The 13,481-nt window shown below is 40.9% G+C and overlaps 1 protein-coding gene across 1 annotated transcript in view; it reads left to right on the forward strand.

The window, feature by feature from the left end:
* The first annotated feature begins 12,100 nt into the window (after positions 1–12,100).
* The window catches only part of LOC130207907 (exportin-4-like), a 35,159-nt gene continuing 33,778 nt past the window's right edge, over positions 12,101–13,481 (forward strand). Inside the window, exon 1 of the mRNA XM_056436700.1 lies at positions 12,101–12,317. Within this exon, the coding sequence (XP_056292675.1) occupies positions 12,237–12,317 (81 nt within the window). The 5' untranslated portion in view covers positions 12,101–12,236. The remainder of the gene's footprint in view (positions 12,318–13,481) is intronic.

The raw sequence follows: 13,481 nt of genomic DNA on the forward strand, positions 1-13,481 counted from the left end.
GGAACAAGTACATGGACCGCAACTGGTGACGTCTCACGAGAACACAAGTACACGAGAACACAAGGACACGAGAACAAGCCCACGAGAACACAAGGACACGAGAACACAGGTAAGCTACACGAGAGCACAGGTACACGAGAACACAAGTACAGTCAAGAACGTATATGGATAAACGGCCCGTGTATTTTGTTGCCAGGACAACCCAGGACAAGTTCGCGGGCTTTACGTGAACTCACGAGGTGTTTGACGTTTGTACACACCAGACTGATTCACAAGAATATAGATATAGGGGGACGATGAATATGGCGGCACTCTGCCCAGCAGAAGTGATGACACAGTTGGAAAGCGCTGCCAACGTTTTAATGGTAAGATATTTAACGTGTTTGTTCCGCCGCCATGTCGGTGGCGGGCGGGACGTTAGGCGCCGACTTCGCCGCGGGGGGTATTTAGTGGACCGGGGGACGCGGCGGCGAAGAAAACCAACCGCCATCACCTCCGTTTAGAATGACAAACCGTCCCCTCGCGCGCGGACGGTCTGAGCTTCAGCGCTCGCGCTCAGCCGTTACGTTTGCTTCTTTACACACAACGGCTGCCTCCCTAGGCTCCCTTGCTCTTAATCAATACCAAGTACGCTAAATACATACTTGTGTACTTTTAGAGTTGGGAGTCCAGACTCCAATTGACGGGAGGTCTTTCTACAAACGGAACAGCAGCTTGATGACGTCACCGCTTCCAATTATTTACTGTAAAGTATTTTTACAGTCAAACAAAATATGACAACCCTGATTTTTTTATTTTTCATTAAAATATTATTATTTTATTTTGAAATGTGTGAGTGTATATGTATTTATATTAGGGCTGTCAGCGTTAACGCGTTAATCTATGCGATTAATTTGGCCGCGTTAATGCACTAAAATATTTTAACGCAAGTTTTTTTTTTTTTTTTTTTTTTTTTACCGCGGCAGTACGGTTTGACACTGTTTCCGTTTTTAAAACAATCATTTCTCCGCGAAAATAAGGAGCAGAAATCAGTTTAAACTCGTGGATGAATCAGTCGGGTTTCCTCCTGCTCCTCCTTCCTCCCGTCTCCCCCTCTGATACACAGACGAACATAGGGGCGACGTGTCGGGTGACGCGGCGCGGAAAGAACGCGACACACGAAACCTTCACCGTGATTTGTCAATCCGTTTGTCTGTCAACATTTCGGGGGGAAAAAAAACCAATGAACACTCAGTAAATCACAAAGGACCTCCCACCTCACGGGTTAGGCTCATTTAGCAGCCTGTCAGTCAGAGAACCAGAGGACACGGCGCGAGGACAATGAGGCTCATTTCAAAGCTGAGATTGTTCTGGAATGTTTGATGTATAACACGTGGGGGTGTGTCACATGCAAAAGACTTTAAACGGTGAATTTAATTTATTTTGTAAAATGTATAAAATGCCCCCAGCCTCCAGAGGGTTAACGTGACATATGTGAATGTCAGTCAGTTACCAAGGCCACTGGTTCTGCTGCTGTTCAATGTTATAGATGACAGGACCAATGGGGTCTCAATATACTTTTTTTTTACTAATCTGATGTTTCACTGAAGAAACAATTTATCATCCACGATATTAAATACCTCGCTGGCACTTTATATGTAGGAGCCTCTTTGAAAACACAGCTCTGTGTGAAGTTTTGTCTTTAAAAAGAAGGGAAACACTTTTAACCCTTGTGTTGCCTTCGGGTCATTTTGACCCGATTCAATGTTTCACCCTCCTGTTACCTTTATATTTACTAACATATTTTACCCTTTGGGTTCAATTTGATGCCAGCAATTAAAACCTCCAGAAAATTATTAGAATTAATATTGTTTTCCAAGTTTAAGTGTGAGGCACTTTATGTTTGTTTGTTGACTACCGAAAGAACACCGACATTAAACATTGAATGGGGTCAAATTAACCCGAAGGCGGCAGGAGGGTGTAATATTGATTCGGGTCAAAATGACCCGAAGGCAACACAAGGGTTAAACGGTGAATTTTGTTTGTTTGTAAAATGTATAAAATGAGCCCAGCCTCCAGAGGGTTAACGTGACATATTTGAATGTCAGTCAGTTATCAAGGCCACTGGTTCTGCTGTGTTCAGTGTTAAAGATGACAGGACCAATGGGGTCTCAATATACTTCTTTTTTTTTACTAATCTGATGTTTCACTGAAGAAACAATTTATCATCCACGATATTAAATACCTTGCTGGCACTGTATATGTAGGAGCCTCTTAGAAAACACAGCTCTGTGTGAAGTTTTGTCTTTAAAAAGAATGAACTTTTAACTTTTAACTTTAATTATGATTAATTAATCGCAATTTCAAAATGTGCGATTAATTAGTTAATTTTTTTAAATCGATTGACAGCCCTAATTTATATATATATATATATATATATATATATATAGAAAAGGGGAAAACAAGAGTTTTAAATGAAGGAATCAAACGTGGAAACTGAAGTCAACCTGAGAGCCTGATGTGGGATAATGCAGGTAAATATAGTATACAATTAACAGTCTTTGTTAATGTTCACAGATACAAATATACTTTAAATACCATCTATCGACATTAAGAAAATGAACAGGAGATTTGTTCATATATATATATATATACATATATATATACATATTTATATAATAATATATTCATAATATATATAAAATATAATATATATTATAGAAATATATATAAATACATCATTTAAGATATATATATATATGTTATATAATATATTCTTATATATATATATATATCTTAATATATAATTCATATATATATATATATATATTCTGTGGCTTTTCTATTTACTGCAGTAAAACACACTGGACAAGAACCTCATACAAACACACTACCAAACATCCCATAATAAACTCTCCAACTCCCCCCCACCCCCATTTTCTGTTACTTTATACTTCTACTTCACAGCAATTCAGAGGACAATATTAAGCTTTTTACTACATTTATTTGTTAACTTAAGTCACTAATAAGAAAACAAACACATAAGGGTAAAAACTAAAGTCCACACATCGACAGAAGAAGATATATATCTGAGTACTTCCTCCTCCATTACCTCTAAACTACGTTGTGCTAAAATGACGTTTTCTGTGTTGCCTGCTGCTTCAAAACGCCTTGCGTAGAAGTTTAGGTTAAAATACTGAGGGATTCGTAGTTGAATTGGCTTCAGTCGTGTTCCTGTAATCAGAATAAAGTCAAATATTGAGAGCCCGTTATGAAAGAAACCGGACGTCTCCTCGTCATCCACTAGGTGGCGCTGTTCTATCTGTTTCCCTGCAAACGCTGACCTGACCGCTCAGCCAGTTCTCCAGTAAGACCGGCAGCATCGGCCTCAGCGTGGAGTCTCACGGCAGCTGCAAGCGTGACTTCCAGGTGTGGCTCCTTCACTTCACCTCCTCTTTACTCCTCTCACGTGCCCTCAGTGCTTTGACCCCCCCCCCCCCATCTCTTGTTGTCTGTTCCTTCGGCCTGCGTCAGACCTTCATGTTGACCGGAGATGCTGCAGGACTTCAGCCGAACCTTCAACGCCTAGATGTCCTCCGTCTTCCAGCGCCACCTGGCTCTGGCCAATCAGGTGCTGCGCTGGAACTTCCTGCCGACCAATCATATCCTTTCTTCGTCCGAGGCCGACGGAAAGGTCAGGATGGTGTGTATGTAAGGATTTCTAGGTCGGTCCCAGTCACCTACATGACGACATGTTGGAAGATGTTTTTGGATATCATATTTTATTCGACAACATTATCTAAACAACTTATTTGGAAGTTAATCTTTACATTTCTGATTAAAAAAAAGAGAAAATAAATGAAATTAAAACAGCAGAATAAGACGTTCAAATTATAGTATTTTGTCAATTTTTTACAGAATATTAAGTAATGTTATTTATATAGCACAATACAAATAACAATAGCAAAAATACTCCAACATTGACGACATGTTGGAGTAATTACTCCTGGCATAAAATCTTAATACTCATATAATACCTTTTTTATGTTTGTTGTTTTAGCGATAGATATTATTAACCAATTTTATTGTTGAAATCTGCCTCTAAAGCAACAAAAAACAGGCAGATTCTCAGGCCATTTTTTCACTTTTATTTATAAAAATAAATTAAATCAAAACAGCAGAAGCAGAATAAGACGTCCACATTATAGTAATGTGTCCATTTTGTTCATAATTTGAAATAAATGTTATTTATAAGGCACAATTCATGCATAAAATGCAAACACAAAGTGCTATAACATAGAAGATCCACAAGAAGATAATGATCATATTTATGATAAACAAAGGTTTTTAAGATAAAAACACTTGAATATGAAGTATAAAAATATGTCTTAAGATTTATTTAAAAAGTGATTTGTGTTAATATATATATATATATATATATATATTAATTTGCAGAGGAGTATGCGTTGTCCCTAATATGTGTGTGTGTGTGTGTCTACGTCTACACAAACATGCGATACCCAGGAATGCATATATGACCATCAGCTCTGCTTTGTAGTGGGAGGCACTCATCCGTATTATCTTTGCAGTTGGCCGCATTGTTGAGGCGAACTTAGGCACTTAGTGTGTGTGTGTGTGTGTGTGTGGACTAGTCTGGCGTCCTCTCTGCCCGTCTGAGGGGATCTGGAGTGGCGCTCCGCTGCCCGTCAGATCCATGTATCACTTTCAAAGAGGTGTCTGTGTGTCGCTCACACACACATCTACCCCCCCCCCCCCCCCCCACACACACACACACACACACTCACACACACGCCCCACCCGCCGCCTTGGCTTGTTGAGGCTCCCCTTGGTATGCTTGGCACGCTTGGTTCAGTGTGTGTGTGTTTATACAATAGTGTAATTTGTGTGAGGGTCAGAGCAGGATACTAAATATTTACATTTCAGTTATTAGAGTCTCATTTGATTATTTCACGTAAACAATAAGGTGACGTCATCATATAACTTTTTAATATTTGAATGGAGTAATATTTGCATTAATGGTTGACTTCACAGAAAATATACTGTACCACCAAATGAATACACCCATCTGGATATTGAGAACTAAAATGACAAAATATGACCCCTAATGAACATTTAATCTTTTCATTTATTAGTATAATCTCCTTCACGAAATGCAGCCAGATCAACGAGCGATTTTCTACTTATTATCCACTCCAGAGTGTTTGTGCATGTGTGTGTGTGTGTGTGTGCGTTCGCGTGTGTGTATGTGTGTGTGTGTGTGAAGCCGACAAAGCGTCTGAGCCGTTGAAAAGGAGAACCGATTGATGGAGGCCGCTGGGAGGCCTGGGTGAGGGTTGGCCGCCTGCGAGTGTCACAACACGGCTGTGCGACGTCCTTAATTTGCGCGGCTGACAGACGCCGCCTTTTATGCACACACACACGCACACACACACACACTGATCAACCTTTTAAAAAAAAGGCGTTTCTGTCCTCGCCGTCGTCTGAAGCCTTATTGGAAGTGAAATGCTGATATAAATATACCCTAATAATACCCTAAATAAATAGGGGTCGTTAACGTCTCCGAGCAACGATCCTCATGTCAATCAGGAGTTATTCCGTCTTCTCTTTAGCTGTTCTCAGGTCAGTTTATAGGCCGTATTCTCTTTCGCTGTTCTCAGGTCAGTTTATAGGCCGTATTCTTATTAGCTGTTCTCAGGTCAGTTTATAGGCCGTCTTCTCTTTAGCTGTTCTCAGGTCAGTTTATAGGCCGTATTCTCTTTAGCTGTTCTCAGGTCAGTTTATAGGCCGTATTCTTATTAGCTGTTCTCAGGTCAGTTTATAGGCTGTTGGGGTTCAGGTCTGGATTTGCAGTGTAAGCCGACGCTGGGTGTTTGCCTCGGCCCTGACCTCTGACCCCTGGAGGCCTCCGCTGTCTAAACACGGCATGGACTTTACAGACGCACATTCACGTGCTTTAGCGAGTTTTGTGTGATTTATTTTGAGATATTTTTTTCGACTAATGCATTTATGACTTATTATCACATTATTTGTATTATTATAGATTAAGTTACCCAGCAGTAGTTAAATTAGCTCCATCCTTTTATTATAAAATGTGGCCTTCTGCATAACGAGTGCTTTTACTTTTGGTATTTAACTTTATTTTGGACTTTTTTTTCGTACGAGTTTAAACGCTTCTGTATAAAAAAGGACATTTTACTAACAATGTCCACTTAAATACTAAATATGGAGACCAAAGACATTTTATGAGCAGCTGTAACCATCGCGGAGACAGAAAACACCCCGTGAAACTTGCATATTAGCATTTGAGAGTTATATCATTGTCCGTATGATTTTTATTATCCGATCTTATTTCTCCTCTTACAACTCTCGACGCGGCTTATTAAGTTGTCACGTCGGCATGTTGAGATTTACTACACAATAAACCGAGGTCTAAAATCGCCACCTTCAGCCACAAATTATCACTTTACGAGTAATTGAGACGCTCCAGATCTGATTCAGTGGTGTGAGGATGAACGACAGCTGCTGTCTGAACAGATGGGGGGGGGGGGGGGGTATTCCACATGGCGAGGCTGCAGCCTTAAAGCAGGATACATCACTTAAACCCATGGACATGACATCTCATGGCATTTGGGTACAATGGAGGAAGCCCCTCGGTTACCGTGGCGACCATTAAACGGTCTCAACTATCGATAATCCAGTAAAATATCTCAACGTTTATTTGTTAATTTCTTTCTCTGAGTCTCGTTCACATAAAGTTTGTGGCAGTGACACAAATATACAAAATCTATTGAACTTGTTTTTTGCCTTTGACATTTTTTTTTTACTCACTCTTTTAAAATGTAGTTTTCAACAACATAACAAAATGTATTTTTTCATACAGTCACTTTCTTTGTCAATGTTCCAGTCGTATGTCTTGATACACAACATATACAAGTGTAAGAACAACAAACATCAAATGGTGCGCACTCCAATAATAATGAATAGATCGCATACAAAATAATGAAATGCAAATAATTAAAATTAAATAATGAAATACAAATAATTCAAATTAAATAATGAAAAAAAAAATGAATTTAAATAAAAATGGTCGCTGACGTGTTTTTTGACATCTGCTTTCCGTGGTGCTCACAGGGGGCTCGGCCCACGCTCGTCACGCTGAAGGAAATAATAATATATTTTTTGTTGTGTTGCTTTGAAGCGGAGGTCCGTTGAGGCGCACTACCTGAGCTCAGGTAAACACGCCAGCCACGGCGCGAATACCGGACCTCCACGGGTCACTGAAGACGAGTCGGCCGGCTTCGGGTCGACGGAACGAGCAGAAACGGGGAAATGAAACTTGAAAAGTAACTGGCGGCATTCTGACTGGTGTCAATTAAGTTCTTACTCTGTGTGTGTGTGTGTGTGTGTGTGTGTGTGTGTGTGTGTGTGTGTGTGTGTGTGTGTGTGTGTGTGTGTGTGTGTGTGTGTGTGTGTGTGTGTGTGTGTGTGTGTGTGTGTGTGTGTGTGTGTGTGTGTGTGTGCGCGCCCAGTGGAAAATGGATGCGTCACGTTAGTTATTCTGGAGTCTGCCGGACGGGTCGAGATGGCAGCAGGTGATGTCTTTTTAAAAACCCTCCGAACCCCACGGACACATGTCCACGTCCATTACTCACCCCGGAGGCACGCAACACGACGCACACACATCACACACACATACACACACATCACACACACACATCACACACACATATCACACACACATCACACACATATCTCTTTCCCCCATCAGAGCGGCGAGGCCGGTCGAAGTTGTAAATTCACTTGTCAACTCAGCGAGTTGGAGTTTCCCTCTTCCAGCTCACGGAGGTTTAACGTCGGGATTTGTTTTGCCACGTTCACGAGGTGCGGTTTTATTTTAAACCCCGAGAAACGCACAAAACCTCCAGAGGTCGCGTTCACCGAATATCTCCCCCCATATCGACTAACATCAGAAGGCCGTCCCGTCATCTTGACGGACAGGCGGCCTTTAGTGCATTTTATTCTCTAAGTAAACAATATTTTCTGGTACACTACCGTTCAAAAGTTTGGGGTCATCCAGACAATTTCGTGTCTTCCATGAAAACTCACTTTTATTTATCAAATGAATTGAAAATTGAATAGAAAATATAGTCAAGACATTGACAAGGTTAGAAATAATGATTAATATCTGAAGTATTAATTTTGTTTTTCAAACTTCAAGCTCAAAGGAAGGCCAGTTGTATAGCTTATATCACCAGCATAACTGTTTTCAGCTGTGCTAACATAATTGCACAAGGGTTTTCTAATCAGACATTAGTCTTCTAAGGCGATTAGCAAACACAATGTACCATTAGAACACTGGAGTGATCGTTGATGGAAATGGGCCTCTATACACCTATGGAGATATTTCATTAGAAACCAGACGTTTCCACCTAGAATAGTCATTTACCACATTAACAATGCATAGTGTGTATTTTAGATTAATGTTATCTTTATTGAAAAAACAGTGCTTTTCTTTGAAAAATAAAGACATTTCTAAGTGACCCCAAACTTTTGAACGGTAGTGTATATTAATTTTTTTTTAAAACACACATGAACAGAGCTGTGTTTGAACACTTTTCATTGGGCGGACCCCAAAAAGATATACGCTGAGTTTATATATTAATTAGAATCGCAGACTTATTACAATTGATTACAGAACATTTAACGCAACCACTAGATTTATTTTTGGGGGTAATGTTTTCCGAACAACGAAACAAGCGAAAAGTTTCGTTGTATAACCTCGACCCAAACTAACCTGAACTCAGCCCGAGGGTTCGATCCTCAGAGCGTGGATAGGAAGTCGTTGTGACGTCGTTATGAAGCCTCGAGGTTTTCCATTTGGCCGCCGCCATCTTGTTGTTTTTGCAACCAGTAAACAGAAAGTGACGTATTCGTCTCTGGTGTCGACCTGTCAATCACCTTGTAGCTCCGCCCCTTAAGCGTCCCCTGCTTTATGGTCTGTGTGACTCTAAATGACCATAAAGTATAAATGATGACATCATGCTGTATAGAAGAAGACTTAAAACTAGAGACTGAGACATAAACTCATGTTTACAATGTTTACTGAGGGAATACATCAAGAGAGAAGTAGAGTCATTATATAGACTTCTATACAACCAGAGGAGCCCCCTGGTGGTCAGGAGAGAGAATGCAGCTTTAACACATGAAGCATATACTTCTATACAACCAGAGGAGTCGCTCCCTGGTGGTCAGTCGAAAGAATGCAGCTTTAACACATGAAACATAGACTTCTATACAACCAGAGGAGTCACCCCCTGGTGGTCAGTAGAGAGAATGCAGCTTTAAAACATGACGCCTAAACTGCTATACAACCAGAGGAGTCGCTCTCTGGTGGTCAGGAAAGAGAATGCAGCTTTAACACCTGAAGCATAGACTTCTATACAACCAGAGGAGTCGCTCCCTGGTGGTCAGGAAAGAGAATGCAGCTTTAACACATGAAGCATAGACTTCTATACAACCAGAGGAGTCGCCCCCTGGTGGTCAGGAGAGAGAGTGCAGCTTTAACACATGAAGCATAGACTTCTATACAACCAGAGGAGTCGCCCCCTGGTGGTCAGGAGAGAGAAGGCAGCTTTAACACATGAAGCATAGGCTTCTATACAACCAGAGGAGTCGCCCCCTGGTGGTCAGGAGAGAGGAGAAGACTCAATTTCTCATAGCAGTGTTTTTCAGTGTTGGACTCCTTAAAGTCGTCCTATCTCATAAATGGCGTCTAAAACGTGTCACATGTGCCTATTTGTTTCTTCTTTTAAAGTCATGTGACTTCATGTGTGATCTCTTATAGATGACACGTGTTCCTGGTGATGTTCTGGACGAATGAAACCTCACACAAAGCATTCGTTTAAACTCTTTTAAAGCGTGGCCCGGGTCTCCTGTCGCCCCCGTGTAGTTTTCATTCCTGAGGTCTCTCGTGAGTCACGCCATCTTTAACCCTTGTGTTGCCTTAGGGTCATTTTGACCCGAATCAATATTACACCCTCCCCCCGCTTTAGGATTAATTTGACCCCATTCAATGTTTAATGTCGGTGTTCTTTCGGTAGTCAACAAACAAACATAAAGTGCCTCACACTTAAACTTGGAAAACAATATTAATTCTAATAATTTTCTGGAGGTTTTAATTGCTGGCGTCAAATTGAACCCAAAGGGTAAAATATGTTAGTAAATATAAAGGTAACAGGAAGGTGAAACATTGAATCGGGTCAAAATGACCCAAAGGCGGGGGGAGGGTGTAATATTGATTCGGGTCAAAATGACCCTAAGGCAACACAAGGGTTAAGAGCGTTTGTACGACCCCTGCCACCGAGGAGGCTCCGCCCCCCCACAGGGGACTCTGGCAGTCCGCCGGTCGAAGCTACTCCCTCCGTCCTCGTGGAAATTGTAACTTTTTATAAATGTAACCCGGTAAATTTTGGGCGTCGAGACGTACGTGGAAGTCGAATAAAGAGAAGTTAAAGAAGCCACGTTTCATCGAGTTAAACTAAATAAACAACTAAAACGAGTTAAAGCCGGGAATGAAACAAATAAATATGATCGGAGTCATGTTGCAGGAGTTTCAGATGGAGGACTTCATCTTCACAAGGAAGCCAATCACTGGACACACACACACACACACACACACACATAAGCAACCCCACAGTCTCGTAGACAGGTGCCAACTTTTGTGCTGAAAATCGTGTGTGTGTGTGTTTGTGTGGGGAGTGACGGAGGAATGCTTGACCTCGCCGACCTCTGCCGCTGTTTGGCTCTGATCAATCGTTCCTCTGGAAGTTTCCGAGCAGAGACGAGAGGTTTTGCGGGGAAGAAGAGTGCCACATTGATTTTTCCTTTTTTGATTCATTTGTTTTATTCTTTATTCTTTCCCACACGGTTCAGAACAAAAGTATAATCTGAACAACTAATCTAGTAAAAAGTCTCAATGAAAGGAAAACTATTGTTTTAAAATGTCCTAAATTTGTTTCGTTGAGTTTAATTCATTCAGTTTGTTCGTATTCCCCAAAAATCGAGAGTGTGTGAGTTGTAAGTGGGAAAATGCAGGTTGTGTGTGTGTGTGTGTGTGTGTGTGTGTGTGTGTGTGTGTGTGTGTGTGTGTGTGTGTGTGTGTGTGTGTGTGTGTGTGTGTGTGTGTGTGTGTGTGTGTGTGTGTGTGTGTGTGTGTGTGTGTGTGTGTGTGTGTGTTTTATGAGACTCCAGCTAGGGAGTCTCATAAAAGGACTCTGTGTGTGTGTGTTTGTTTGTTTGTCTTGTGTTGTGGGGACCTCAATCTGTCTACACACGTGCATTGTGGGGATTCACATTCCTCGTCCCCTTAATGTGAATCATTACATTTCCGGGCGAAGACTTGATTTAAGGCACGGTGGGGTTAAATTAATGAAATGAATTCAAGTCAATGCAATGTCCACCCGTGTGTGTGGTGTGTGTGTGTGTGTGTGTGTGTGTGTGTTTTATGAGACTCCGGCTAGGACAGGAAGTGTTGTGGCTGCGTGGGGAGAATGTGTGTGTTGTGGGTTTGTGAAAGAGGAGCTTGTTGTGGGTGGAAAGAAAGTTTGAAAGCAGGACACAGTGTGTGTGTGTGTGTGTGTGTGTGTTGGAAAAGTTAAGGAGCGGTTGTGTGGGTCAAGATCAAGTTTGAAGTCGGACGAAAGTTTCTTTTTTTAAACATGTTTTCAGACGAGAGAGGAAAGTGTGTGTGATGGAGAGAGTCGTTTAGGTCTCGGGAGGAGAGGGCAGTGAGGAGTCTCCAGGACCTCTTGCGTGGAGGAGTGGACCGGCTGCAGCCGTTGTGTGTGTGTGTGTGTGAGTGAGTGTATGTGTGTGTGAGATCCTGCGAGTAAGCAGAGGGCACAAGGAAAAAGGGGAGGTGAAGAAGAAGAAGAAGAAGAAGAAGACGGGAAGTCAAGAGGGTAAAGATTGGCGCGAGGAGACAGGGACAAGAGGGTGGGAAGAGCTGACCAGGGAGAAAGAGAACAAGGAAAGGAAGGAAGGAAGAAAGGAAGGAAGGGAGGGAGGGTGAGGAAAATTAAAATGTATAAAGACCGACAAAATCTATGAGAGCAGCCAAATAAAAAATACCCATTGAGAGGGAGCTGGCGTTTCTGTGTGTGCCGCTCTCCTCCTCCTCCTCCTCCTCCTCCTCTCAATGCTGTTGTTGGCCTTAACTGGGGCGCCGCTACATCGTCATGTCCGAGGTCACGCTGAAGCCCACGGAGAGCTGGAGGGAGGCGCTGCTGGACGCCCGCGTCATGGACCTCTTCCTCACCGTGAGTAAAAATAAGACTTGTATAATATATTTAGAATATATATTTAATACATATATACTGTATATAAAATATTATATATATGTATATTATATATATAAATATATTTATTTATATATATATGATATATATGTTATATATAAATATATATATATATAAACATATATATCTTTATTATTATTGGTCTGTCCGTCACTCCTTCAAGATCTAAAAGTCTTTACATTCTTTAGTGTGCACTGTTTAAGTATGACCTTTACATTTGTCTTCCTTTTTCTATAAATATATGTATATATATACTGTATATACACTTTTTTTTTTATGGATTAATTTGTCAAAACCTGCTGATGCACTTCCTGTCCGTCGGTCCGAGCGCCCTTCTGCTTCATATCTATTACACATCTTTCTGCCAGGAAGGTCTCTGTCCTCTTCCTCTTCCTCCTCCTCTCTAGATGGCAAGTTTATTTCTGAGAAACAAAGAGACAGAATGTGTGTTTTCGTGCGATTGTTTTTAAGAGGCGGGCCCACACTGGCTGAGCGACCGGCGTGGGAGGAAAAAGTGTGGAAAATACCGGTCGGCTCGTCGCCAGATAATGCTCCACTACTCGGCCTGCCAGCTGCCCCGCTGCCACATACTGCCCCGTGGTCACGGTCCTCGCGCTCACTGTATTTACTTCTTCTGTTTTTATTGGTTTATTCGTACGCAGTAATAAAACATTGCTGTGAGCGTGGCGGAGTTTGCCAAGAGGCTGTTTTAGGTGCCCTAAAATAAAGAATATGGGTATTAAAATGATAAAGTAAGTCATTTATGCAGAAACAATAATAAGAGAAGAGAGAATATGAATGGAAGTAGAAACGTCGTTTTGGGCACGTGTATACTACATTGTCTGTGATGTTTTCACACACACAACACAAATCCTATTTCAGATTAATATTCAGCAATTTATATATAAATTAATATATATATATATATTATGTCGCTATCATTTTTATTGCCCAGTCATAATTCAGATCAATATAATTAAGTATTTATATCATGAAAGTCTCCATATGTCTCTATATATATTATATATATGAAATATATATATATATTTTATATAAAACATCTATACATAGATACATATTTATATATATATAATAAATATAGATATAATATATAGATATATGATA

This window comes from Pseudoliparis swirei, chromosome 2 (genome assembly GCF_029220125.1).
Source record: "Pseudoliparis swirei isolate HS2019 ecotype Mariana Trench chromosome 2, NWPU_hadal_v1, whole genome shotgun sequence".
NCBI classification, from domain to species: domain Eukaryota; kingdom Metazoa; phylum Chordata; class Actinopteri; order Perciformes; family Liparidae; genus Pseudoliparis; species Pseudoliparis swirei.